The sequence below is a fragment of the Myotis nattereri genome (assembly GCF_964212035.1).
Source record: "Myotis nattereri genome assembly, chromosome: 20".
NCBI lineage: Eukaryota > Metazoa > Chordata > Mammalia > Chiroptera > Vespertilionidae > Myotis > Myotis nattereri.
The window spans coordinates 1021720-1048202 of record NC_138096.1 but is presented as its reverse complement, the minus strand read 5'-3'; the positions used below and the strand labels follow the sequence as shown (position 1 = coordinate 1048202).

At 60.8% G+C, this 26483-nt stretch overlaps 1 protein-coding gene across 1 annotated transcript; it reads right to left on the bottom strand.

The window, feature by feature from the left end:
- Window positions 1-61: 61 nt before the first annotated feature.
- On the bottom strand, window positions 62-25655 carry KIF14 (kinesin family member 14; the record flags this gene model as incomplete). The annotated part of the gene is made up of 31 exons (XM_081114508.1): window positions 62-203; window positions 1130-1289; window positions 1827-1965; window positions 2611-2685; window positions 3990-4112; window positions 4764-4835; window positions 5040-5198; window positions 5790-5974; window positions 6146-6367; window positions 6490-6584; window positions 8422-8516; window positions 9942-10074; window positions 10334-10427; window positions 10813-10939; window positions 12210-12362; window positions 12865-13012; window positions 13357-13517; window positions 14485-14587; window positions 15533-15717; window positions 16024-16087; window positions 16472-16619; window positions 17297-17469; window positions 17894-18009; window positions 18505-18621; window positions 19637-19744; window positions 20146-20176; window positions 20889-20941; window positions 21804-21902; window positions 22645-22732; window positions 23488-23742; window positions 24160-25655. 31 exons carry the CDS (start codon window positions 25653-25655, stop codon window positions 62-64), a joined length of 5319 nt encoding a protein of 1772 aa, XP_080970634.1.
- Window positions 25656-26483: the final 828 nt, after the last annotated feature.

The window sequence follows — 26483 nt, the reverse complement described above, 5'->3', positions numbered from 1 at the left end:
TCACATCTGGTGACGGCGAGGCCAGCGCGCTCACCAGCTGCCCCGACCAGGGAACGGACGCTCAGGGGCGAGGCCCGTTCCCGAGGGCCGCCAGCCAGCACGGGCACCTGCCCGGGAAGCAGCGGGAGGACGGGTTGTCGGGATGCCCCAGGCGCCGCTCAGTGTCACCGCGGGGTCCCAGGCGGCCTGTGCGACCGCACGTGCTGAGGCGCAAAAGGTCAGACGGGGTCCCTTATGGGAGAGCCCGGGGGAGGAGCCTGTCACTTGATGGTGGACACGAAGGTGTGTGTTTTGTAATCTGGGAAAAGGCACACGGACCCTCCATCTCCATCAGATCCCGTGCAAACCAGCAGGACCCCCGGGAGCTGAGCTGGCTCTGCGCTCGGCCCGCGGGTCTGGAAGGAGTCCCTCGGCCCCGCGCTGGGACAGGCACAGGAAGCTGACCCACTGTGAGCGGGTCCCTGCGTCGCCGGCTGCGATCTGGACAGACACCGGAGGACGCCCTTGAGCAGGCGGCAGGCCCGCCCTCGGAGGAGAGCGGAGACCGAGGAGCCCAGGCTCTGCCGCTGGTAAACGCGCCGGCAACTTCCCACCGACCTCGCGGGAGAGAAGGCAGCGGGCCGCTCGGGTCTCCGTTCGTCAGAAGCATCACCGTCTCGAACGGGCTCACGGGCAAGCAGGCAGGTACCAGCGTCTGAGACTCAGGGAGAGCTCGAGGCGACGGGGATGCTCCTCGGCTCAGCGTGTCCGTCAGCGCCCGTCTAACACCGGCTGCCGAGAGCCTTCCCAGGCCCCCGGCCCCGGAACCACAGCCCATCGGGCCTGCCCGTCCAGCCCAGCGAGGGCCAGCAACAGGCGTGGGTTTCTGGGAGATATTCACGCCGATGTCTTGCTTCCTACCCTCTCCCGCGTGAGCAAACGGCCCGCCCCTGCCCTCTCCGCGGCCTTCACCTTCACACCCACTGGGTCCCGCTGGGCGCGCGCTCCCCTGAGCTCCGCGGGGGCCGGGAGGGCAGCGCATGGACGCGCTTGGGGAACGCCTCTCCCCGCGGCGGGGCTGGTCCTGCTCGCCCCGGGCGGCCGGCGGCCCTCTCTGCTGTTTTGAGGACACGCGTCCCAGGGTTCCGACAAGTCGCGTCTGTCTTCGGCCTCGAAGCAGAGGAGGAGGGACTTGGCCGCAGATGTCAGGTCCCCGCGGCTCTGGGCACAGCTGTCGGCACCGCCGTCCCCGGCCAAGACGCAGACCCTCTCCACGCAGGTCCTGAGGGCGCCCCCGTCGCCGCGGCGTCCTGGGCAGGAGAGGAGAGAGTCACTAACCCTTCCCTCCTCCCCGGGCGTCTGTCAGTCGTGTGGCCCCATCGTGACCATTCTAACCGGTCGACATGATCAGCTCGACTGCTCAAGAAGCAGGTGGGTTTGTTTTTGTTGTTTTTCTTAAATACATTTTTATTGATGTCAGAGAGGAAGGGAGAGGGAGAGACAAACACCCATGATGAGAGAGAATCATGGATCAGCTGCCTCCTGCACCCCCGACTGGGGATGGAGCCCACAACCCGGGCACGTGCCCTTGACCGGAATCGAACCCGGGACCCTTCAGTCCGCAGGCCGACACTCTATCCACTGAGCCACACCAGCCGCCCAGGGCAGGTGGGGTGTTTGTAAGGACTGAGCTTTCCAGGCGGAAGCACTTACCTGTTAAGTGGGGATCAGCCACAGGGTTCCCATGTCGGTGTTAATAGTGTCGGGAGGTGTGGTTAATAAGTTAGACGAGGAGTGAAGGTGCCGCGGCCCCTTTAACTACGAGATCCTCCCGTCGGAGCACATACCTCTCAGGGCAGAAACGACCGCTCCAATGGTTTGCTCTAAGCAGCGCGTTAAATCCAGCATTTCCGGGGCGCGATCAGCCATCTCCCTCAGGACTCCGCCTCCGGAAGGTTCTCCCTGCGCTGGCGTGCGGGAGCTTTTCTGTGGGAGTGAAGCCCGTGTTGGTGAGAACAGGGACGAGCCCGTCTCCTCCCCCGCCCCCCGCCCCCCCCCCAGCAAGACCAACCCGGCGAGAACGGGTGCCGTTCCCAGAGGAGGAAGAATTCTCATCTCATTTTAAACCCAAGTCCAATCGCCCTGTTACAGGAAAACGGAATAAAACAACAGAACCACCGCCACCCATCGTCACAAAAGGTAAATGTATAAAATTGTTAAGAGTTTAATTTTGTTTTATTTAAATAAAAATATGCCACACACTGACTATACGTATGCCTGGTTTAACTCTCCATTCACCTGTGGCGTGAACATGCCTAGTTTACATATTTCTGCTCACGCGTGACACGGGAGTAACATACTTTGCCCGGCTCCCCTGTACCTTCGCCTCCGCGCACACGGATCGGGAAACACAGGTTTACAGCCTATTACGTCTCTCCCAGCAAAGCTGAGCCCAGGGCGGCCGGACACAGAGCTCGCGACTGCGGGCCCCTGTCCACGCCACGCTCACCCGCCACGGAGCCGACGGTCACCACACCGGGCGAAGGGTTGGCACTGAAATTGGCGTGACCGACGGGAACCGAGGGGAGACACACACGACAGTGACACAGAGACGCCCGGAGCCTGGCTTACGGTTCTCCACTCGGCAAAGACGGTCTCCAGGCACCCGATCAGCGCCTCGGCCTTCGCGCGCAGCTGCTGGGCCGCCTGGAGGGAGAGGCCAGGCTGCGTGTTACCCACGCGATTCTCCAGAAGCAGGACCCCGAGGGCTCCAGGGACCGGCGGGAGAGGCCGTCGGCCGGGAGGTCGGGGACCAGCCCTGTTCCCGGGACGACAGTTCAGCGGCGAGAGCAGCGGGAGCTCCGGCCCCCTGACCGGCTCCGCAGGAGAGCGGGAGGCGGAGACGGTCTGACAAGCGATAGGACAAGATCCCAGGACAGACGCGTCTCTGGAACTCAGTCGGGACCGGACCTTCCATCTCCCGAACCCTCCGTTCCCCATCGTGACCTCAGCAAGGAAACCGGTGCATAAACGATCAATCACCCACGAAACCCGCGGAGGTGACGTGCTGGGCTCGGGCCCCAGTGGACGGAACAGACCACCCGCTCGGGCGCTGGACAGGACCAGCCCGGGGACCCCACCTCGCAAAGTGGGGGGCTCAGAAATGCCGAGCTCGCACCCTGAGCCCCAGGTGTCATCGCACGGCAGGTCAGAGCCGGGGTCAGAGCACCAGGTGACGGTCAGCGAGTGCTGAGAGGGACCCCAGGGGTGAACACAGGCCCCGGGTCGCCCCAGCCCCCTGGGGTACCCCCAGAGACGGCACGGGTCAGGCCCTGATGTCAGGGCCGAGCGGGAGGAGGCGGATTTCGGGAAGTCGTTCGAGTCCTCGTTGCTTCTGTGTCTCGAGCGAGATAATCCATGTGAACCCGGCAAACACCTGGCTCAGGGCAGCGATCGGTGCACCCATACGGGGCCGTTTGCGCTCGTAAGTGGAAAAGCAGAGACGGAAGCAAAGGGGAGAGGAGCCAGAAAGTGACCAGCAGGTGTCGCTGCCGCTCCACCGGCCGAGGGTCCGCCCGCGGGATTCCGCCCCGACCAGCCCAGCACTGACCAGAGGCCACAGGGACGCCTGCTCCCAGCAGCCTTTCAACAGAACACAGTCGAACACATTCAAACACATGGGTGTGTAACCACCTAATTCATGGAGTCACACACGCGCGCGCGCGCGCGCACACACGCACACACACGCACACACATGTCAATGTGGCCCGGCCGGCGTGGCTCCGTGGCTGAGCGTCGACCTATGAACCAGGAGGTCACGGTTCGGTTCCCGGTCAGGGCACAGGCCTCCAGTGGAGGGCGTGCAGGAGGCAGCCCATCCATGATTCTTTCTCATCATGGATGTTCCTCTCTCTCGCTCTCCCTTCCTCTCTGACATCAATAAAAATATATTTTTTAAAAACTAACTTGAGCCACCGTCTGGGACCCCCTAGAACCTTTCGTCCCGTTACCTCGCTCTGGGGGTGCTGCCCTGAGAGCTCGCGCCGCAGCTCCTCCACCCGCTCGAGTCCAGAGTCGATCAGCAGCCTCACCCCCGCGCCGACTCCGTCCCACAGGGCGTCCACGAGGTCCTCCTGGAAAAGCACTGGGGCGTTAACTGGCAAACTCAGGTTTTAGATTTTTAAAAAGTAATTAATTATTGTCATATCTCCTGCTTATTGCAGGAATACATTCCGAGTTCATTCCATTCAACTGAAGCTGGACACCAACGAGCAGCCCATCGGGAAGCCAACGGGCAGGTCGGTCACTGGGCATCAGACACCAGCTGGGGACACAGTGTTGTCCGAACAGAGGGACCCCGATACTGTGTCCACAGGCAGAGGGACCCCGATATTGTGTCCACAGGCAGAGGGACCCCGATACTGTGTCCACAGGCAGAGGGACCCCGATACTGTGTCCACAGGCAGAGGGACCCCGATACTGTGTCCACAGCCAGAGGGACCCCGATACTGTGTGTCCACAGCCAGGGGGACCCCGATACTGTGTCCGCAGCCAGAGGGACCCCGATACTGTGTCCGCAGCCAGAGGGGCCTCGATACTGTGTCCGCAGCCAGAGGGGCCTCGATACTGTGTCCGCAGCCAGAGGGACCCCGATACTGTGTCCACAGCCAGAGGGACCCCGATACTGTGTCCACAGCCAGAGGGACCCCGATACTGTGTGTCCACAGCCGGGGCCTGAGTCAGCAGACACAGACGCCCTAGAACCAGAGTCCCTCCCGGCTGACCGGCTGCGCGGCCCGCACGGTAACCGCTGTCCCTAACGAAAGGACCGAGAGGTGCAGGGAGGACTCAGCAGCCTGCGGGTGGCACAGGCACCAGCGCAGACGGAAACCCCCTAGGTCTCCTCCCACACGACTCAGCACAGGCCGTTCTACTGTGAGAGCCGTCAGCTCCGCCATGCTGGGCCAGGAGCCTCTCCCACCCGGGTGCGGCCTCCCGGAGCTGGCGCCCCTCCCCTGCGCGCCCCTCACCCGTGCGCCCCTCCCCTGCGCACCCCTCACCTGCACGTCAGCATCCCCATAAGCCCCGGGGTCCAGGAGACGCGGGCTGCTCCCGCTCAGCACCGCCAGCTGCCCCGCACACGCCACAGCCTGTCGGATGGCCTGCGCGGCCCTCCTCTGCGCGTCCGTCACCATCGAGGGGAGGTCTGAGGAGCAGCCCTGCCCGGCGACAGGGGCCCGTTTGTCAGATGCACGAGGTGCAGGAGCGGGAGGCGAAGAAAGGACAGACCAGACGGAGAGGGAAACACGCTCTGCGCCCCGAAACAGCAGCGCCTCCGTCTCAGAGCCAGAGACAGGCGGCCCCGCCCCCGGGACAGGGACTAGGACACCACAGCCTCTGGGGTCGCACACGGGTGATGAGAGAGGACGACACGGAGGGTCTTTGCCCTTGGACTTTCCCACCCTGACAGCCGCCCGGCAGGCTTCCCTAAGGGCAACGGAGGGTCAGGGCTTGGTCTCTTTCTGCTGCTCGGCTGCCTCTAAAACCTGGGAGCCCATCGGCGTCTCTCTCCCTCTCCCTTTCTCTCTCTCTCCTTTCTCTTTCTCTTTCTCTTCCTCTCTCTCTCTCTCTCTCTCTCTCTCTCTCTCTCTCTCGTTTCTGCCGCAGACCAGCCTCAGCCGCACCCTCTCCACGCTCAGGCCCGAGTCCACCCGCAGGGCCTGGTCCCCAGCTCGCCCCGGCCCTGCCCACGGGAAAGGTCGCAAACGCTGAGCCAACGCCGCCCTCCCGCCATCGGCACACGGACTGACCTGCAGGAACACCTGCAAGTAGCTGCCCAGCTTCTCCACCTCCTGCCGCAGCTCCTCCCCCAGCCGTGCTGCGCGGGGCCCGGGCGGGGCGTCCCCCGGCCAGAGCGGGGCCAGCACCGCGAGCTGCCCGAAGGCGCAGGCCACCTGCACCGCCCGCGCCTGGGCCGCGGGGTCCGCGGAGAACACTGAATGGAAGGAGGATGGTGGGGAGGCCTCTCCCAGGAGAGACGCTGACCCCGCGCCGCCCGCACCTTCACCGCCGGGAACGCGTGCGCTGTGAGGACAGCCGTTCAGAGGGAAGCGCCCACACGGGAAAGAGCCGCTGGGGGGGGGGGGGGGGGCGGGGGGCTGCTTACGGTCGTCGGGGCTGTCCTCGTCCTGGGCGGCGTGGGCCTGCGAGATGGCCAGCAGCCCCCCGTGCACCCGCAGGAGGCCGTCCACCAGGCCGTCCGCCACCGTCTCCTCCTCGCCGCTCCGCCCGAGGACGGCCAGGGACGAGCCGATCAGCTCCCTGCAGATCCCGGGGAGGGAGGACGCCGCGGAGCTGGAGCCCAGGGAGCCGGGCTTCTCCCCCGAGCCTGTGCCGACGGAAGACAGCCTCAGCCCGGCCCGGCACCACAGGCCCACGGCCGCGCGCCCGAGCCCGTCCCTCACCCCGGCCCCGGGTCACACGGGACGAGGACGGCCGAGGACCACACACCTGAGGAGCGGGAGGAGGGCGGACCCGGAGCCGCGTGGGCCTGGAGGCCGTGCAAGTAGCCGGAGACCCTGCGGTTCTTCACCAAACTCCTGCTCCTGCGGACGGACGAGCGAGAGGTCGGTGACCTGCCGCGAGCAGCACCGTTCGCGCAGGTTCCATCCGGGCCAAGCCCTGGGCTCCGCGTGAGGGTTCCCCGTCCCAGGCGCGTCCAGGCACAAGGTCATGAGTGACCAGGACAGGCCCACGCGTGCAGAGGAGCACGCGAGCCCGACGGGCTCCGGGCTCAGCCACTGGGCGTGCCCAGGGAGAGAGAAACGGGGCGATGACGACAGCAGAGAGTGATTGGGAGCCCAGCAGGCGGGAGCTCGGGCGCAGGCGGGCCACGGAGGCGGAGGGCCCGGCCCGACGTGGAGGGAGCGGGGAGGCGGCCGCACCGAGGGAGGCGGGGGGGAGGCGGGGGGGGGGGGGGGCTGTGCTGACGCGGGAACGCCGTGCGGGTGGGGGGGAACAGCCGTGGGCGGCGAGGCAGCGGCCAGGACGGGCTGGCCGCCACGTCACCCAGCGGGGGAGGGTTGTAAGGGGAACCGGTCTGGGAGCGGAGCTCTGCGTGGAAAGCTCAGGCCCCGCAGGGAGGTGGAGGCAGTGGCTGCTCCGCCGGGTCTCCGGCTGCCCCTGCCCCTCAGCCAGCAGGCCCGGGGCCTCTCCCCGGGGTGAGGGCACTGGCTGTCCAGCTGCCTGGCTGTCCTGACAGCTCTGGGAAAGCCCCACCTCCTCTTGGCCACTCACCCGTCACCTTCTAACGCCAATGGCAGCCCCCAGGGAGCGACACAACAGCTCGGCTGTGACCCCGACCCCCACCCAGCGGCCTCTTCGACATCTTTTCCTAACAGAACTCCGGCGGCTCTGCCCGCGCGCGGAGCAAACACTGTTTGTGGGGAAGGTGGTTAAACAAAGGCACTGGCCCTGCCACAGCCCGTTTCCCACGTCCGCCTCCCCCACGGGCCCTGCGCACCCGCAGGGACGGGGCGGGAAGACAGGCAGTGCCGGTGCTGGGGGGGGGGGGGGGGGCATGGCGCCCAGCACTCAGGGGCGAGGGAGACGGGCGTGAGCACACGGATCCAGACCAGGAAGCCGGCCCTTCGCCTCCATCTGGGCGAACAACGTCCAAACTCGAATCAGGAAAACGCCCGTCGCGTCCCTTCCTGAGACTCACTCGGCACCCGGCAAGTCCCGCGTGTGACTGTCACGGGTGTGAGGGATTTACAGGCGGCCGCGCTCTATTTCACTCGGCCGGCAGGGCCTGTCGGGCGGCCGCGCAATTAAGAAGCTGTCAGGGCCCGTCGCTTGTCACTCGGGGCGGCCGGGCGCCCGCGGCTCGGCCATAAACATCCCACAAGGCTGAGCCTCGCTCCAAGGTCTCGGCCCGAGAGCCGCTCCATCCCTCCGAACGCCCCTCCTAAATCACAGACGCTCTCAGAAGCGTCTCCGCCGGAGGAAGACCCGACCTCCCAGCCTCAGGACACGGGGAGCGAGGTGCTCGATTCCCTCATGGTTAAGCTGCTGGTCAGCGGGAGCCGCGGCGTGAATCACGGACACTCATCAGGCTACAGATTTCTCTGAAAACAAGGACCTGAGCCCCGGCCAGTGTGGCTCAGTGGATAGAGCGTCGGCCCGCGGACTGCAGGGTCTCGGGTTCGATTCCGGTCAAGGGCACGTACCTGCACGTACCTGCGGGTTCCCCGGCCCCGGTCAGGGCTCGTGTGGGAGGCAACCCATCAATGCGTCTCTCTCACATCGATGCTTCTCTCTCTGCGTGTCTCTCCTCCTCCCTCCAACTCTCTCTAAAAATCGATGGGAAAAACATCCTCGGGTGAGGACTGAACCAAAAATAAAATGAAAAACAAGGAAGCGATCCTGTGCAGCGAGGCCTACCTCCTCCTGGAGAACGAGGCGGCGGGCGCGTCCGTGAGGTCGGGCTCCCACTCGTCCTCGGGGTCACAGAAGAGGTCCTCGCACTGGCAGTTACTCTGGGAGAAATAAAACAGACGGTTTCTGCTTGTTATGAACTTAAATACGTGGTTGCACTTTATTTCACTTTTTATTATTATTTGTTTAATCTGTATTTCTACTGATTTCAGAGAGGGAGGGAGAGGGAGAGAGAGAGAGAGAGAAACACCGATGATGAGAGAGAATCGTTTGATCGGCTGCCTCCTGCACGCCTCCCACTGGCAACTGAGCCCGCAACCCAGGCGTGTGCCCTTGACCGGAACCGAACCCGGGACCCTTCAGTCCGCAGGCCGACTCCTCCCGGCGGCGGTTTTCTGTGGTGAACATGCCCGCGGTCCCGACCTGACCTGCCTGGTCTCACTTGCGGGGGGCCTGACCCCGCCTGGCCCCGGGGCGAGGGCTCTGGGAGTATCTGTGTGGGTTTGCCTCATTAGCATTGCATCCGGGGTGTTCATAGCTGTGATCGCACTGAGATTGGCTTGTGGTTCTCTTCTGAGTCATCTTTTCGGGTTTTGTGGTTTTCGTTTGATTTTAATCAATTGTTCTATCGTCGGAAGGCAGCCGGGACGCCTGTCCTTCTCGATGCTCTGGGACCGTTCACGGGATTGTCTGTCTGGAAGGTTTAGAGGTTCGAAAGCACTTCCTCGTGAAACCGACTGGGGTCCGCACCTTTTGCGCCCCCCCCGCCCCGCCCCCCCCCCCGCCCCACCTTAATTTGTTGAGGCTTGTTGACTGACTTTCCGGTGTGTTGCCGGTTACTCAGCTTTCATAACTTTCCTTTTACCAGAAAGGCTTTCTTCCTGGAAAATGACCACACTTATCGGCACAGCTGCACGTGCGACACGACCTTAAAGGCCCTGTGGTCTTTGTTGAGATGCCGCCCGCACCTCGAATCCCCGGTTCCCCTTCCCAGACCCGGCGGCCGCGTGCACTGACCTCCGCCTCATCCGCGACGGCTTTCCCTCTCCCTGGCTTTCCTTTGCTCCGTGTCCTGATTTCCCAGGCTGACCACACACTTTTCCCACAAGGAAACAGTCCAACCCTCCGACTCACCAGTTAATAAACACAAATGAGAACAAACTGGTAAAACAGGTGAGGGGCAATATTTCTGGTAGCAAATTGTGAGCATCAAAGTGTGATTAAAAAGATTCCTATTTGGGGTATGATTTTAGAAGACAGAAAGTAAGATATTAAAAACAAGTAGGGCCCGGCCGGCGTGGTTGAGCGCTGACCTATGAACCAGGAGGGCAGGGTTCGATTCCCGGTCAGGGCACATGCCGGGTTGCAGGCTCCATCCCTAGTGGGGGATGTGCAGGAGGCAGCCGGTCCACGATTCTCTCTCAGCATGGATGTTTCTCTCTCTCTCTCTCCCTCTCCCTTCCTCTCTGACATCAATAGAAACATATTTTTAAAACAGTGTAGAGAGAGAGTCATAGCATGTGAACCTCTTCGAGCTCCTTCAGGGCCGCCAGCTTGGACTCAAACTTCTCCAGGCTCCAGAGGGTGGACACGCCCAGCCGCAGGTTCCGCACCCGGACCCGGGGGCCAGGGCCACCCCCTCCGTCGGGCGCCTCGTGTCTGAAACACACCAGAGGGAAAGGCCATCTTAAGACACACGTGCCCCTCACTCCCACGGGAGCTTCTGAACCAGAGGCCCCTCCCCCAGCACGGGGCCTGGAGGAGACCCTTAGGGCTCAGCATGCTGTGGCGGTGACCATCATGGGCAGGGGGTGCTGTCCTCGGAGGAACTAAAACACTGTCATCGTTTCTGAAGGGACACATTGGTGAACTCTGCAAACCCAGAGCTGCTTTCCAACCCCAACCACCAAGGCCTCACCTGCCGAACACGTACTGCCTCTGAGAGCGGCTGCTGAGGGCGTTGGCCTCCTGGATCATGAGGGAGAGCTTCAGGGAGCCCCAGCTCGTCGGGACTGGAAGCAAGCACACGGGGAGTCAGTGCACATGCACATGCATACGCACGCACACACGCGCACATGCACAGCTCGTCGGGACTGGAAGCGAGCACACGGGGAGTCAGTGCACACGCACATGCATACGCACGCACACACGCACAGCTCGTCGGGACTGGAAGCGAGCACACGGGGAGTCAGTGCACACGCACACACACAGGCATGCACACAGACACACGCACACACACATGCATGCACACTCTAGCAATCGCCCCGGGGGAGGACAGGCCTGGGAAAGTCATTCGCTTAATGATTTAGCCCGGGTGAGGGTGCCGTCTGCGTAGCTCTCCTCGGCCCGCGCTGCGTGCACAGGGGGCCGAGAAGCGCTGCCCCGTCGCGCACTCACCCGGCGGAGCCCTGTCCCTGCCGCCCCGGTTCCGCTGCAGCGCCTGCACCTCTTGGGCGATTTTTTGCTTCTCGGCTTCCAGGGCCTCCAGGATCCTCGTGTGGCGGACGCTGTGGTCGTCCAGAGCCTGGGCCGTGCACCGCGGGGCCACGCGTGTGCGTGTGGGAGAGGACACGGAGGGGTGGGCCGCGGCACACGCTGCCACTGCGGCTCAGCTCGCAGGGCGTGTTCCAGTCAGCACAGGAGGCTGCTGGGAGCTTAGGAAACGTCTCTAAGGAACGCCTTCCCCCCCGAAACGTCATTAGGGCTTTAATTACATAGGTTAATCTTTCTCTTTCCACTGACAGGAGTTAAAAACAAACAAAAAACCACACAAAACAGCGCTCACAGCAGCCCACGGTCAATGCCTTTGAAAACCTCACTGGACACCATCAGCCTGTGACCGCGACTAACACTGTTCTCAAGATTTAAGCCGTTCTGCTTTTCCTCCTAAAACCCTCGAGTTTGGGCCCTCGGTGTCCTCGAGCTGACCCCCGAGGAGTGACCACACGTCACCACCGTGTCCACACTTCGGGCCACTGAGAGTGACGCTGGGACATTAAGCCCCCGACAGCCCGGCTTTTCCCCCGACAGCCCCGCTTCTCCCCCGACAGCCCGGCTTCTCCCCCGACAGCCCGGCTTTTCCCCCGACAGCCCCGCTTCTCCCCCGACAGCCCGGCTTCTCCCCCGACAGCCCGGCTTCTCCCCCGACAGCCCGGCTTCTCCCCCCACAGCCCGGCTTCTCCCCCCACAGCCCGGCTTCTCCCCCGACAGCCCGGCTTCTCCCCTGACAGCCCAGCTTCTCCCCCCATAGCCCGGCTTCTCCCCTGACAGCCCCGCTTCTCCCCTGACAGCCCGGCTTCTCCCCTAACAGCCCGGCTTCTCCCCTGACAGCCCCGCTTCTCCACCCACAGCCCGGCTTCTCCCCTGACAGCCCCGCTTCTCCCCTGACAGCCCGGCTTCTCCCCTGACAGCCCGGCTTCTCCCCTGACAGCCCCGCTTCTCCCCTGACAGCCCGGCTTCTCCCCTGACAGCCCGGCTTCTCCCCACACAGCCCGGCTTCTCCCCTGACAGCCCGGCTTCTCCCCCCACAGCCGGGCTTCTCCCCTGACAGCCCGGCTTCTCCCCCCACAGCCCGGCTTCTCCCCCGACAGCCCCGCTTCTCCCCTGACAGCCCGGCTTCTCCCCTGACAGCCCCGCTTCTCCCCTGACAGCCCGGCTTCTCCCCTGACAGCCCAGCTTCTCCCCTGACAGCCCGGCTTCTCCCCTGACAGCCCCGCTTCTCCCCTGACAGCCCGGCTTCTCCCCTGACAGCCCCGCTTCTCCACCCACAGCCCGAGCGCGGCCGGGAGAGTCACCTGCTGGGCCGCCAGCCTCTCCAGCTGCAGGCGTCTCTGGTTGGCCTGCACCTCCTGCTCCAGCCGCTGCTTCGCCCTCTCCAGCTCCTCGATGCGGAGATGTGCCTTCTGGTTACTCATCTCCTGCAGCCTCTTCCGCTGAGACTCTTCTTTCTTTAAACAACAATAATAAATAAATAATAAATAAGTAACCAGGGCCAACATGCAAGCCCTTCCCCAAGCTCCCGGATGCACCCAAGGGCCCGCCTTTCACCGAAGCAGGAGAGACGGACGCGCCGGGGGAAGAGCTGGCCCGGAGCACCCCTGCCTCACAGGCCCGACGGGTCTGACCACAAACAGACATCCCTGGTCAACCCTCCACGCGGGGCCCTGGGGACGCAGGCCCACAGATGGCGCCGGGAGCCAGGCTCACGCGGCTGGAGGACCCGGTGGCCTCCCCATCGATGACCCAGCCCCTCTGGAGGGCGTCACTGGGTGCTTCCAACCTCAGGGTTCAGATCAGCAGGTGGACTGGGAGGCCTCTGAGAACGCCCAGCAGAGGGCGGGCCAGAGCCAACACTTGGCCCAGAGAGGCTCCTGGTCTGGCCGGCAGCCACCTGTCGCTCAGGGAGCCGTCCAGGAAAGGACGCGAGGGGAGGAGGCCGCCCGCCCGTACCAGCTCAGCCTGCAGGGCCTCGATCCTGCCCTCGAAGGCGGCTCTCTGCGAGGACAGCTCCTGCTCCGCCACCTCCTTGGCCACCTGGATGCCCTGCAGCATCTCCTGCTTCGCCCTCAGCTGCGCCTCCTGGATCTCCGCCTCCAGCCTGCGAAGGACCAAAACCCGCGGTGCAACCCGGGCCTGTGCCCTCAACCGGGAATCGAACCCGGGACCCTCCAGTCCGCAGGCCGAGGCTCTACCCACGGAGCCACACCGGCCAGGGCAGGTTTTCTCCCATCGCACTTTACATGCAACGCTATCCTGTATCAGTCTCAGGTGCACGGAGCCGTGGTCAGAGGACCATAACCACAGCAGCTCTGAATCGTGTTCAAATGTTTCCCGTTAAACAAAACCTTCAATCTCGAAACTCCCCTCCCGGGAGCCCTCCCCCTGCAGCTCTCCCCCCTCCCCACCCCCCCAAACTCCCTGCTTCAGACCCACGACACTCACTGCGATCGCTGGGCTGCCAGCCACTCGTTCTTGGCGAACTCAAAGTCCTTCGGGCCCTCGCCGGCCGGGGCGCCTCCCCCGGGCGGCCTCTTCCCGCTCCGGGCCTCCGCCGGGTGGTTAAACCTGAAGTAATGGTCTCCCCCGAGCACCACGCGGTCGCCCTGCGGCACACACAGCAGCCGCTGCAGGGGCGTCCGGCCGCACAGGCGCCCGGGACAGACCACTGCTCAGCGGCTCAGGACGGTCGGTGCGATTAACGAGAAACACGGGTCAGGGCAACCGGCGTCCAGCCGGCACTTTCTACCCCGAGAACGGCATGGGACATTCTGCACGTGTCACTTCCTGGATGTGTCACAACAACCCCGGAGACACGTGGCTGCCGACGTCAGGAATGAGGAGCCTGGAGCACAGACTCAATGGGGGCGCTCGGGGAGCCTCTCCCTGCAGGCACCGTGTTGAGAGCTGGACACACACACACACAGGAAAAGCCCGGCCGGTGTGGCTCAGTGGTGGAGCATCACCTATGACCCAGGAGGTCAGGGTTCGATTCCGGTCAGGGCACATGCCCGGGTTGCGGGCTCGATCCCCAATAGGGTGCGTGCAGGAGGCAGCCAATCCATGATTCTATCTCATCACTGATCTCTCTCTCTCTCTCTCCCTCTCCCTTCCTCTCTGAAGTCAATCAAAATATATTAAAAAAAAAAAAAAAAAAGGCTTGCACATGAATCACTTCCCCTGACACTGAGGGACACAGGAGGTGAGCCTGCGTCATGGGGCGCCCGCAGGCCTGTTCCCCGGATGATCATCACGGTGCTCTCTCAGGTGTCCAGGCCTGGGCAATGCACAGCCAGCCCGTTCACCAGCTCTTCAAAGTCACTGGGCAGAGGACAGAGGGCAAAAGGGCAAAGGGCAAAGGGCAGAGCCAGGTGCCACCCGTCCGGCCTGGGGACACATGATGAGGACAGTGGGCAGCTCGCCCGGTCCCCCCACAGCCACACGGCTCTTGTCTTTGCACGAAAGGAGGCGGTTAATGAACACACAGGAGAGAGCGTTTTCAGACTGAAACGCAGATACGTGAACGGCCCGCCAGAGCCCAGCGCCTTCGCCCGCCTGACGGCGCCCGCTTACGTGGTGCAACACCGTGGGCCCCAACACGTGCTTGCCGTTCACGTAGGTCCTGGCCTCCCCGACGGGGGCGATGCTCACGGTCCCGTCGACGTGGCTGATGGTGCTGTGGGGATGGAGACACAGTTACCGCTACGGGGCAGGGGACGGCGTAGGAGGAGGGGACACAGGACAAGCCGTCCTGTCGGGGTCACTCCTTTGGGGTGAAGGTCCAGATCAACGCGTGACAATAACAATAACAAACTTGCCTCCAAGCAGACTTTGGGTTTCGGTGGAAAAGCCTGGCCCCCAGCAAGCGCACCCTCCGCAGGGAGGAAGATGAGCACTGTGGGTATTTTGATCACAACTGCTTTTGAAAAAGTGCCCCCTCCCCTCAAAGAAAACAGAGAAAAATCCAGGGAAAAGCATAGTAAAATATTGATGGTGGCCTCCCTCTAAATGGAACAGATGGACAGTGTTCTTGTGTTCTGCTTTCCTAACGTTCCGGGTTTGTGAGAGAGTGTTGATAATGGGACAGATAAGGAACGTTTTCCTGGCGTGAGAGTGGGGGGAGCGGGGAGATAAAAGCCCCTGGCTGAGCCGGCCGGCCAGCGTGGCTCTGTGGTTGAGTGTCGACCTATGAACCAGGAGGTCACAGTTCGATTCCCGGTCAGGGTGCATGCCTAGGTTGCGGGCTCGATTCCCAGTGAGGGGCATGCAGGAGGCAGCCGATCATGAGTCTCTCTCATCATTGACGTTTCTCTCTCTCTCCCTCTCCCTTCCTCTCTGAAATCAATACAAATATATATTTTTAAAAGCAGCTTTCTATTCAGAGAACGGGAAAGAAACCAAGAGTCGTCTTTGGGCTAACAGGATGGAAAAGGAGGGAGAGCCAACCCTACAGTGGGGACGAGTCTGTATGATCACGGAACACTCCGTGTCGCTCCTCCTGGTAAAAGATGCCCTGGGAGGATCACGCCAAGGATTCACGGCACACGCGTGCCTCCCGTGAGCGGATCGGTCACCGGCAGACAACGGCCAGGGGCCCTCGATTCGGAGAAGGCTGACCTACCAGTGCTCGTCGGCCACCAGGGCCCCGGACAGCTGGATGTCGGGGCGGGAGGCGGGGCCGCGCTTCCCGACCGCGGTGGTGCCCTCCCGGATCACGTACAGCAGCGTCTCTGACAGCTGCGGGTCCTCGCTCAGGTTGACCAGGTTCGGCAGGCGGTCGTCCACTTGGAAGGTGATTCCTGCTTTCTGAGGCCGGAGGGAGGGGAGACCGTGGTCACAGCGTGACTGTGAGATGGACCTGAGCGGTCCAGGTGAAAGGCTTCTCTCCACCCAGCGGCTCTCAGCTAAGGTCGGTAATTTCTCCGTGGGACGTCCCAGCGACGCCCCGATGCCCCTCACATTCCAAGCGCCACCCTGACCTCCACACGGCTTGACACTAACCCTCTCTGGGCCGTGCTTCCTATAGTGCCAGCGCGTCATCGACAGGTTTAACCAGCGTTTCGCTGGCCCCCTTCTCTGCCGCCTACATCAGTTAGGACGCTGAGCTCATACCTGTAACTCCTTGATTTCGTGATGTTTTCTTTGTTCAGCCTGTTCAAATTTTTCTTTCCACGCTCTTTCCAAAAACAAACAGAATTCGTAGTTAAAAATACATACACATATATATGGTTAACAATCAACAGACAATCAACGAAGATTATGACACCACTTGGGATTAAAGGAGATGGCCCGGGGGTGGGCAGCTGCACACCTGGGGGGCGGGGGACAGGAAGGGGGAGGCTGCACCGCCCAGGCCCCGCCCACCCATCTGACCCCGCCCCCTCCCACCCCTAGTCCTGCAGCCCGTGGCCCCGCCCACCCATCTGACCCCGCCCTCTCCAGCCCCTGGTCCTGCAGCCCGTGGCCCCGCCCACCCATCTGACCCCGCCCCCTCCAGCTCCTGGTCCTGCAGCCCGAGGTCCCACCCACCCCTCGGCCCCGCCCACCCTCGGCCCCCCACCTCTGCATCTCCAGCATCGCTCGCTCCTGCTCGTGCAGCTTCATTCGCAAGGATGTGATTTCCTGCCGACAGAGCCGGTACCGCTCAGGGTCGATGTTCTGACGGCTTCTTTGAGCAGCTTTCAGCTTCTCAATTTCTGCTTTCAATTCTAAACATTGATAAGAAGACGCACGACTGATGCAGAAGCATCTCCGCGGTCCGCGTGGCCCTCCAATTCCCACTGCGCTGGGAGTTTTAAACCTTCCTCGGGGAACCGGGATCTTCGCAGAACCGAGGCCACTGCCCCTGCGGTGCCTCCGCGCCTGCCTCCCCCGCCCTGCCCGGAGCGCTCCCGTGTCCAGGAGCCTGCCCTCCCGGGGAGGAGGGGTGGTGTCCAAGCGGCACACCCGGGGAGGGGGGGCTACGGCTCCCACGGGACAGAGGGACGCGGGACCTGCCGGCGCAAAGGTTTGCAAGCGGGAAGCACACACTGACGTTCACGAGAAAGGTCCCGTATGAGAGGCTGGACCGAGACAGCAGCTCGCCCCTGTGAGGCCAGCCCGGCACCTCCCCCTCCTGCTGCTGCCACGGCCGAGCCGGGCCTGGGAGGTGGCCATGGCACGGCACTGAGGCCCGGTAGGCGGCCCTCGCCGCTCACGCTCCCTCCCGGGTCCCTCGCTGCCCTCCACCACTGCAGGTGCCGGCCAAGGTCTCTATCAACAGGCCCCGGAAATCATCCTTAAGTCGCTCACGCCCGTCCGTCCATCCGTCCGACCGTCGCCCAAACCGTCATCCGGGAGGACCTGCTGCAGCAGCGGGGCCCGCGGCGCAGGGGAGGGCGCTCACCGCGGATGAGCTGGGCGCTGGCGTCCTCGTTCACCCGCGCCCGGTTGACTATGCTGCGCGCCTGGCGGGCGTAGCGCAGGGTGCTCAGCGTCTCCTCCAGGCTGCTGGCCGCCGGGCTCACCGTGGCGATCATGGCCGTCTTGGAGTTGCCGCCCAGGCTTTCCTTCAGCAGCCTGCAAGGGGGGGGGGGGGGGGGGGGCTGGGTCAGCCTCCGCCCGGCCCCGCAGCCATCTCCCCATCTCCCCCATCTCCCTGAGCGCACAGGGAGCCACTGTGGGGAAGACACTCCACGGCGCGGTCACCCATTCCTGGGGCCACCACGACCCATGGGGGGGGAGCTCAGCAAACGCTGAAAATGCCGAGGGGCCCTGGCTCAGCGGAGAGAGCGGACGGAAGGGTCCCAGGTTCGATTCCCCGTCAGGGCACAGGCCCGGGTAGCGGGCTCCCTCCCCAGTAGGGGGTGTGCAGGAGGCAGCCGGTCCATGATCCTCTCTCATCGTGGATGTTTCTCTCTCTCTCCCTCTCCCTTCCTCTCTGACATCAATAAAAATCTATTTTTGAAAATAATGTAGAAAAGAAAGTTCGAAAGACACTTGCCACGTCAGGACAGACTCCCGGTAGGGAATAAACGCTCTCCGGCGGCCCCCGTGCTCCGCCAGCGCGGAGATGACCTTGCCCAGGGTCAGCAGGGACTTGTTGATGCTCACGCCCTCCTGTGGGGAGAGAGACTGCATGAAGGTGAGATCGCTGCTCAGAGCAGGTGGACGCCACGCTCCCTTCCACACACTCCCAGCTGCCTCGCGACTCCCAGCCTCCTAGCGTCACTGGAAAGTGACCACAACCAAACAGGGGGCCTCCGGACGCCCCAGCAGCGCAGGCTGTCAGCTGCAGGGGGAGGCTTCTGGTTGTGGAGCCCGCGTCCCTGGTCACCTCCTAAACATAAGGCCCCGGAGCAAGCCCCACCCCCAGGGAGAAGCCCCTCCTCCTGGACCAAGCCCCTCCCCCTGGAACAAGTCCCGCCCCCAGGGAGAAGCCCCTCCTCCGGGACCAAGCCCCTCCCCCTAGAACAAGCCCCTCCCCCTGGAGCAAGCCCCTCCCCTGGGACAAGCCCTCCCCAAGAGCAAGCCCCGCCCCCTGGGACAAGCCCCTCCCCCCACCAGCAAGCCCCTCCCCCAGGAGCACACCCCTCCCCCGGGGAGGCCCGTCACCCTCAGCTGCTGCCCGCTGGTGCCCGCCGGCCCCTGGCGCTCGCTGCCCGCCAGGTCCACCAGGCTGATGCGGCTGGTCACCGTGTGGTCGTGCTCCTCCCCGTCCACCAGCTCCGTCTGTGGCAAAAGGGGGTTAACATGACGCAGCGTCAGTCCCTGGGACTCACCCCGAGGGGAGCCTGCGGGAGGGGAGCTGTGAGGACCAGGCCGCCCGCTTGTTCCTGAAGCCTAGGGACCCTCCTTGGACCTGCGATGGTGGGTAACTCGCAGCTGCGAACGCGCTGAGCGGATTGTGCCAAAAGGAAAGAAGCGACTTGAAAGGGACAGAAAGCCACTAAGGAAACAACCATAAGCAGGTAAGCAGCTTAACAACGTGTGAAGGTGTTCATCCCAGCAGGGAGGTAGCAACGGGCTTAAAGCAGCAGCTCAGGCCGTTAGAGCCTGCCCAGACCCCAAGGCTGCGGGCTCCATCCCCGGTCAGAGCACAAACAAGAATCAACCAATGAATGAACGCATCAGCAGGGGGAACAAGCTTATGTCTCTCTCTCTCTCTCTGAACAAGTTTATGTTTCTCTCTCTCTCTCTCTCTCTCATGGAAAAACAAACAAACAACAGCTCTTGGCCTAAAAGCAACACAAACGCCCAGCAGTAAAGACTGGAGGAAGTGAAGTCAAGGGAACGTCAGGCAGCCATGGAAAATATTTCACAAAGCATGGTAGTCGCATGAACTGGCTGCAGAGCTTGTAAACTTGTTCAAGCGGAATGGTCACACAATTGACACACGTTCACCGAAATGTTTAGAGCAGTTTTACTGGAGCCACGGGCCCTATAGCTGAGTTATAAGAAATCTTTTACTTTCTGATAGGATTTTCCAAATACCGTACGGTAATCCCCACGCGTTACTGAGAACACATCACACGTTGATAGGACGCCCGCGATATCATGGTAAATGAATAATAGCTATTATTGGTTTTTAAAACGGTGAGAAAAACGTACAGCCATCTGCACCAAACCTGACTCAGTCGCTGAGTATATTTCCTCAAACCCACCAGGGTCAGGCATGCACACGGATGTCCTTTTACCTCTGACTGAAAGGAAAGGTGGGAGGCGCGCGAGGCGTGACGGGTCCCACCTGGGTGCGGGTCAGCAGCAGCGTGAGCACCGAGTGCGAACGGGAGCTCTTGTCGTTCATGCCGGTGGCCGCCGTGGCCCGCTGCTTGCTCCCCAGCTGCAGCCATCCCTGCGGGCGAGAGGCCAGGCTGCGGGCGGGGGCCCCGGGGGCGAGGTCACCCGCACCCCCCGTGACCCCACGCTCGTCACGTCGTAAAATGAAGCCACTCATCAATGTCTACCGTGCAGTCATCTGTATGCCCACTGTCCGGTTGTGTCTACCCCCGATATCTGAGTCAGGAAATAATATCTCTGAAAGGCAACTGCTATAACTCTACGCTGACGGGATTTAGTTTTAGTTCAGAAGAGAAATTCTCTTGAATAAAGTTCAAGAAGCGAAACCTGCTCGTGAGAAGTGAACAAGGTTAACCGTCCCCTCCTGCGACCAGCAACCAAGGAGGATATTCTCACAGGCTCATGGCTACGGTCACGCTCTCCAGGGGGCAGAAGGTGAGGGACAGCCCCTCTTACCTGGATGTCGGAGTAAGAACCCACGGCGTTCCTGGCGGGAAGGGAAAAGACAGAGTCGGTTACGCTCTTGTTCTCCCACAGTAAGGAGGGGAGTCCCTGGGGGCCTCCACGTGACAACATTCCCAGTCTCCGTCCGGTCAGGGCACAGGCCCGGGCTGTGGGCTGGATCCCCAGTGTCAGGAGGCATCGGATCCGTGATCCTCTCTCATCGCTGATGCTTCTCTCTCTTCTCTCTCTCTCTCTCTCTCTCTCTCTCTCTCTCTCTCTCTCCCTTCCTTCCTCTCTGAAACCAATGAAAAATATTTTAAAAAACTGAAACTCGCCCTAACCGGTTTGGCTCAGTGGATAGAGCGTCGGCCTGTGGACTGAAGGGTCCCGGGTTCGATTCCGGTCAAGGGCATGTACCTTGGTTGTGGGCACATTCCCAGTAGGAGATGTGCAGGAGGCAGCTGATCGATGTTTCTCTCTCATCGATGTTTCTAACTCTCTGTCCCTCTCCCTTCCCCTCTGTAAAAATCAATGAAATATATTTAAAAAAAGAAAAACCGAAACTCTTACCATGAACTCATCTTACACCTCCTCCCCCGGGGGCTTAAGGAGCAGATACAGACCGCAGCGGGGAGGGGACAGAGGGAGAACACCAGTATTGCCCACTCGGTGTAACTCAGGGTCTGCGCCAGGCCCCACGGGTGCTGGGAAAGGTACAGACACACAGGAGAACGCGCAGCGGACACGGTACTTACACGGCCAGAGCTTCGACGTACGGCCCGGAGACGGGGTGCTCCCGGACCCTCAGCTGTGGAGCAAGCGAGAGCGGTGGTCAGCGCACGGCAGGGAGTCCGTGCAAAGGCAGTTCTCAGTGGCTTTTCCCCACACTCTGAGTTTCAGGTCCAGACATCTGCCTTTACTTGACTCAGGAATAAACATCAAGGTTCCCACGGAAACCAACCTGTGAGGCATTACAACCCGCCTCAAGCCTGGCTGCTGTGGCTCAGTGGTTGGGTGTTGACCTATGAACCCAGAGGTCATGGTTCGATCCCCAGAAGGGGGTGTGCAGGAGGCAGCAAATCAGTGAATCTCTCTCATCATTGATGTTTCTCTCCCCACCCCCAGCACCTCCCCCCCCCCCACGCCCTTCCTCTCTGAAATCAATAAAAATATATTCTAATAAATAAATAATAAAAAGATTAAAAACTTTAAATTCTAACAGCATTTTCTTAAAAGCTTATGTATTTATGAAATGTCCTACTTCACAGGAAATATTATCCATAGGATATCAGTTTGCCAAATAACCCAGTGAAGAACAGTGCTATAATAACAATACAATTTTTTGTGAGCTTCTACTGCCTTTTAGCTTTATAGACGTGATGGGATTGAGCATTTAAGTGGTCCAACTATATCCTGGAACAAGTACCTTTTACACGATACTTGCTTAAAATAAAGAGCTTCAATTTAATAACTCATTTAATTTCCACTGGCCATAACGCCCAGCTTATTTACTAAATAACAAGACAGTTCAACTGCAGCTCCCACGCACCTGCTATTATACAACAGCACTTGTAAGCACGTAAGCCCGACGTGTCACCTGGGGGACGCGTGGGGCCACAGGCTTTCGTAAACACAGACACTGGGAGCCAGCGACAGACGCTCTCACTCACCGCCTGCTTCCCCTGCCTGCCGTCGCCTCTGCCCACCAGCAGGTCGTGGATTTTTTCGTTATAAACTTCAAAGAAGCTCATTTCCAGGTGATACCTGACCTGGTAGGAGAGAAGCTCAGCCTGCAACTTACCTCCGAACGCCCTCGCGCGGTCTGCAACCTGCATCCGACGGGGGCCTCCTGTCACCCTCCACCCTCCACCCTCCAGCTCCGGCTCCAAGCAGAGCAAACAGTCTACAGACCCCATTGCTCCCGCGTCCTCGCTTTCCAATCCCCACACCCACTGCCCTCCGCCTGGGTGCCCCGCCCCCTCCCACCAGTAATGACCGTGTCCTTCACCAGCCCAGCTGTCCCCCTGAGAAGACCTGCCTCCCCCCGCCCCCTCCTGCGGTTCTCACAGCAGCCCCTCCTCATTCTGCGTTAGTTTCATGCATTAGCACTTAATGGCGTGTTTCTCCCTTCGCTCTCTGACCCACAGGGCCTGGGAGCTGAACTCCAAGCTCACACATCAGCAGCTTCTCGCCCTAAGCCCGGGCCTGTGTCCTGCGGGGTCGGTGCGCCGCCGGCTGAGTGCAGAGACCCGCACAGCGGTGCCAGCTCCCTCTGGGGGACACAGCAGACACGCCTCCTCCACCCTCCTCCTCGGCTGCCACCAGGAGGAACCGACACCAGGCCGGAGCCCCGCCCTCGCCCACCCCTGGGCCCTCGCCCACCCCGGCGCCGAGGGAAGTCAGGGCCGTCTCCCCCTGGGGGCTTCCTCGGTGGCCCCGCCTCCCTCCGATGTGCACCCGCTTGGGCTCTCTTCTAGCCCAACACGAAGGCCTGCAGCCCCCGGCACCGACCTCCTGGGTTTGGTGTCTGGCCACTTGAGCAAATAGGTCTTCGCAGAATCTTGGGATGATTCCTGGTTCTTCACCGAATCCCATCATCCTGTGTGAAGAGGGGAAGTCACACCAAGCAGGTCTTTAAAACTCTGTTGGGGGCCACGTGATCACCCCAAATGGGCAGGGGAATAAGGGGGTGAAGCCGGGTGAACACGCTGGAGGGGCCACGTGAGCGGTGAAGGGAGGCGACCGGGAGGCCCCAGAAGCCGAGAGGCTTGGACTGACTTGTGTGGTGTGCGCAACAGGAAATAGTTCGCTTTCGGAGAACGAGAAAAACAGATTTATTTGCGTGACGCTTATTCGTTTGTGCAGTTATTCAGTGTCTGGTAAGTGAATGTTCAAGCAAAAATATTAATTTTTATTAAATGTTCTATTATTTTATGTTAACAACGACTCATTTATTTCGGCGCTTTGTATTCAGCATGTCTCTAGCGAAATAAACCCACGTTTCTATGAAAATGGAAGCTTTTGTTTTTTTGCGGCCCACAGACACTTCGACCTTGTTTATCCGGCCTGCGCAAGCCTTTGCGTTTGACATGCTCGCTTTACAGTGAAATGGGGCCAATGACTCTCGCAAAGGTCAGTGACTCCTGGGCATATACTGGAGCCGAGGGGTCAGGCAGCTGGACCAAGGGTGCGGGACTGGCGTGTAAACGAGCAGACCAGATCCCGGATCCCTGTGGTCTCAGAACTGTGTGCCGTCAATCAAGCCAGGCCGCTTCTCACGTAAGACACACACACACACACACACACACACACACACACACACCCGCCCAGAGCCACGTCTGCGGCCACACTCACGTGTACGACTTCCCGGAGCCCGTCTGCCCGTAGGCGAAGAGGCAGGCGTTGTAGCCCTCCAAGGCGCGGGCCAGGAGCGGGGCCGCCAGCGTCTCGTACACGGCGGCCTGGCTGGCGTAGCGCGGGTGGCACGCGTCGAAGGACCAGAAGGAGACGTCGTAGAGGAAACTGTACGCCTGTCTCAGGTCCGGGTGTCGCACGGCGATCTCCTCCCCGTCCAGGAAGACCACCTGGGCCGAGTCCTCGTCCTTCTCTCTTCGAGAAGGAGCGCAAAGAAGAAGGTCAAGTTGCCACCGTTTCTGAGGATGAAGCCCTCAAAACTAGGTGAACATAACACTCCTTCGGGGGTGGGGGGGGGGGGGGGGCGGGGATGAGGTTTCAGTTTTATGTGGAAAATACAGAGCAGCCCGGCTGGCATGGCTCAGGGGCTGAACGTCGACCTGTGAACCAGGAGGTCAGGGTTCGATCCCCGGTCAGGGCACAGGCCCGGGTTGTGGGCTCAATCCCCAGTGTGGGGCGTGTAGGAGGCAGCCGATCTGTGATTCTCTCTCATCACTGATGTTTCTATCTCTCTCCCTCTCCCTTCCTGTCTCTGAAAGCAAAAATATTAAAAAAAAAAAAAAAAAAAGGAAAGAAAATGCAGAGCAGCAGGCATGAAAAGGTGTGACCTACCTCTTGCTGAAGGGCCTCACCCGGACCGCCACCGTCACCTGACTGTTCTCCGCTTTTAAGGGGTCCCTCTCCGTGGAGGCCCTCTGAGCCGCAGCCTCCTCCGTGGGAGGGATTGTATGCTCCTGTGACCCTTCCCTTTTATTTGCGAAAAGAGAGCGTTTTGGCTTCTGTTGACCTTGGGAGCTGGGCGTCCTGGGTCTCGGGGTGGACATCGCCACGCTCTGAGGCTGAGGCGTGCCGCACCGTGGGGTCCATGTGTGCCCTGCAGTGCGTTTCGTAGGCGTCCCTTTTCCTAAGCTTTCAAACCCAGTTCTGTTTTTCACAACATCCTCCCCAAGATTTCTGTGGCGCCAGCTTCCTGTTCCCGACACTCTGACGTCCAAGGGGCTCTGAAAGGGTTTCGTGGCCAGGCGTCCTGGTCGAGCCTCCTCTGCCTCTTTCTGGGGACGGATGGGCGTGCTATGACTGAAGTACTCACATGTCACGCTGTCATTTGCTCCCCTGAGGGCAGAAAATGTTCCTCTGCCTTTTTCATCGGCCACCAGTCCAGTGTCGCTGTCTTCAGCTGAGGGTGCGGATGATGCAACGGAGGAGTGTTTCTCATTATTGACAATCCTTACCGTCCTACTGGTGTCCCGTGAAGCACTACCACTTGCTGCAGCCCCACCCACACTCTGTGTCGTCGAATCAGCTCTAGCTGTTGTCCGGCTGTCCACGGAATCTGCTCTAGCTGTTGTCCGTCTGTCCACAGAATCTGCTCTAGCTGTTGTCCGGCTGTCCACGGAATCTGCTCCAGCTGGTGTCCATCTGTCCACGGAATCTGCTCTAGCTGTTGCCTGCCTGTCCACGGAATCTGCTCCAGCTGGTGTCCGCCTGTCCACGGAATCTGCTCCAGCTGGTGTCCGCCTGTCCACGGAATCTGCTCCAGCTGGTGTCCGTCTGTCCACGGATTCTGCTCCAGCTGGTGTCCGTCTGTCCACAGAATCTGCTCCAGCTGGTGTCCGCCTGTCCACGGAATCTGCTCCAGCTGGTGTCCGTCTGTCCACAGAATCTGCTCTAGCTGTTGCCTGCCTGTCCACGGAATCTGCTCCAGCTGGTGTCTGCTTATCCACAGAACCTGCTCGGATGCAACGTTGTAACTTAAGACGAGTTTCTGTCTTTCTTTCAGATGACTCGCCCACCTCACTCCCAAGCAACGATGACTCTTTGTTTCTTGTAACTCTCCTCTGAAGGGTCAGTCTACCTGCAGGGTTAGGGGTAAGGGGCGTATCTCCAGGTGTCTTACAGGCGGAGATCACGTAGGTGCTGTTTATGTCTCTGAGTTTCCTTGCGGACCTCAGGAACGGGTCGTCGTTTTCACGCTCGGACACGTCCGAGCTGGACAGCTGCTTCCGGCTGCTCCCCAGACCGAGGCCGTCTGGTGATGAGCTCCTCTGGGAAGCAGGAGCGCCGGGGAGGCCTCTGCTGTGCCCTCGGTGTGCCGTGTAGACTGACATTGGGGCAGCGAGTTACTCTTAAAAGGATGCCGTTGAGGACTCTAAGCTCTTCTCTGGATGCTCCTTTGACGTCCAGCCAATCCGTTTCCAAAAGTATCTGTTAAGTTACAAGAAAAAATTAGATTGCACAGACCACAAACAGGCTTCAAAGACATGAGGACCTTTCATGACATTAGAATACATCAGAATAAATGGCGACATCCAGCTCAGAACTGTTTCCAAGCAGCTCAGACAAATCCCCTCGTAGAGCTGATGGTCATTATCTCACACGTTATTTACGTCCCCTTATGCCAATGCTACGGATTCCAAAGACAAGACCCCTATTTTTAGTTCCTTAGTCCAGAAGGAATAGACACATCAGCCTTACATCAGGTCAAAGGTGCCAAGGGACTTAAAAGATGTAAAAAGTGCATGTCGGCAAAGTGTTGGGTTTTTTTAAAGTACCCCCAGTTTGGGGAGCAGGGAGGGGGGTGAAAGGAAACCCTAGCACCTAAGTCAAAGGCGGAGAAGCATTTTCGTAATACGCGTTGAGGAAATGTTACAAACAGGGATGCCTAGCGGGATATGGACAGAATGATTTCAAGCCACCCAGGCTGAATCGGTCAAAATCCTAACAAGACTCCCCATCAACAAATATGAAAAACAAAACCCTGGCCTACAGGCTGCCAAGGCTCAATATACAGGACGTCCCAGCCTGGCCGGCGGGGCTCAGTGGTTGAGCATCAACCTAGGAACCAGGAGGTCACGGTCTGATTTGCCAGTCAGGGCACATGCCCGGGTTGCAGCCTTAATCCCCAGTAGGGGAGGCAGACGATCAACGATTCTCTC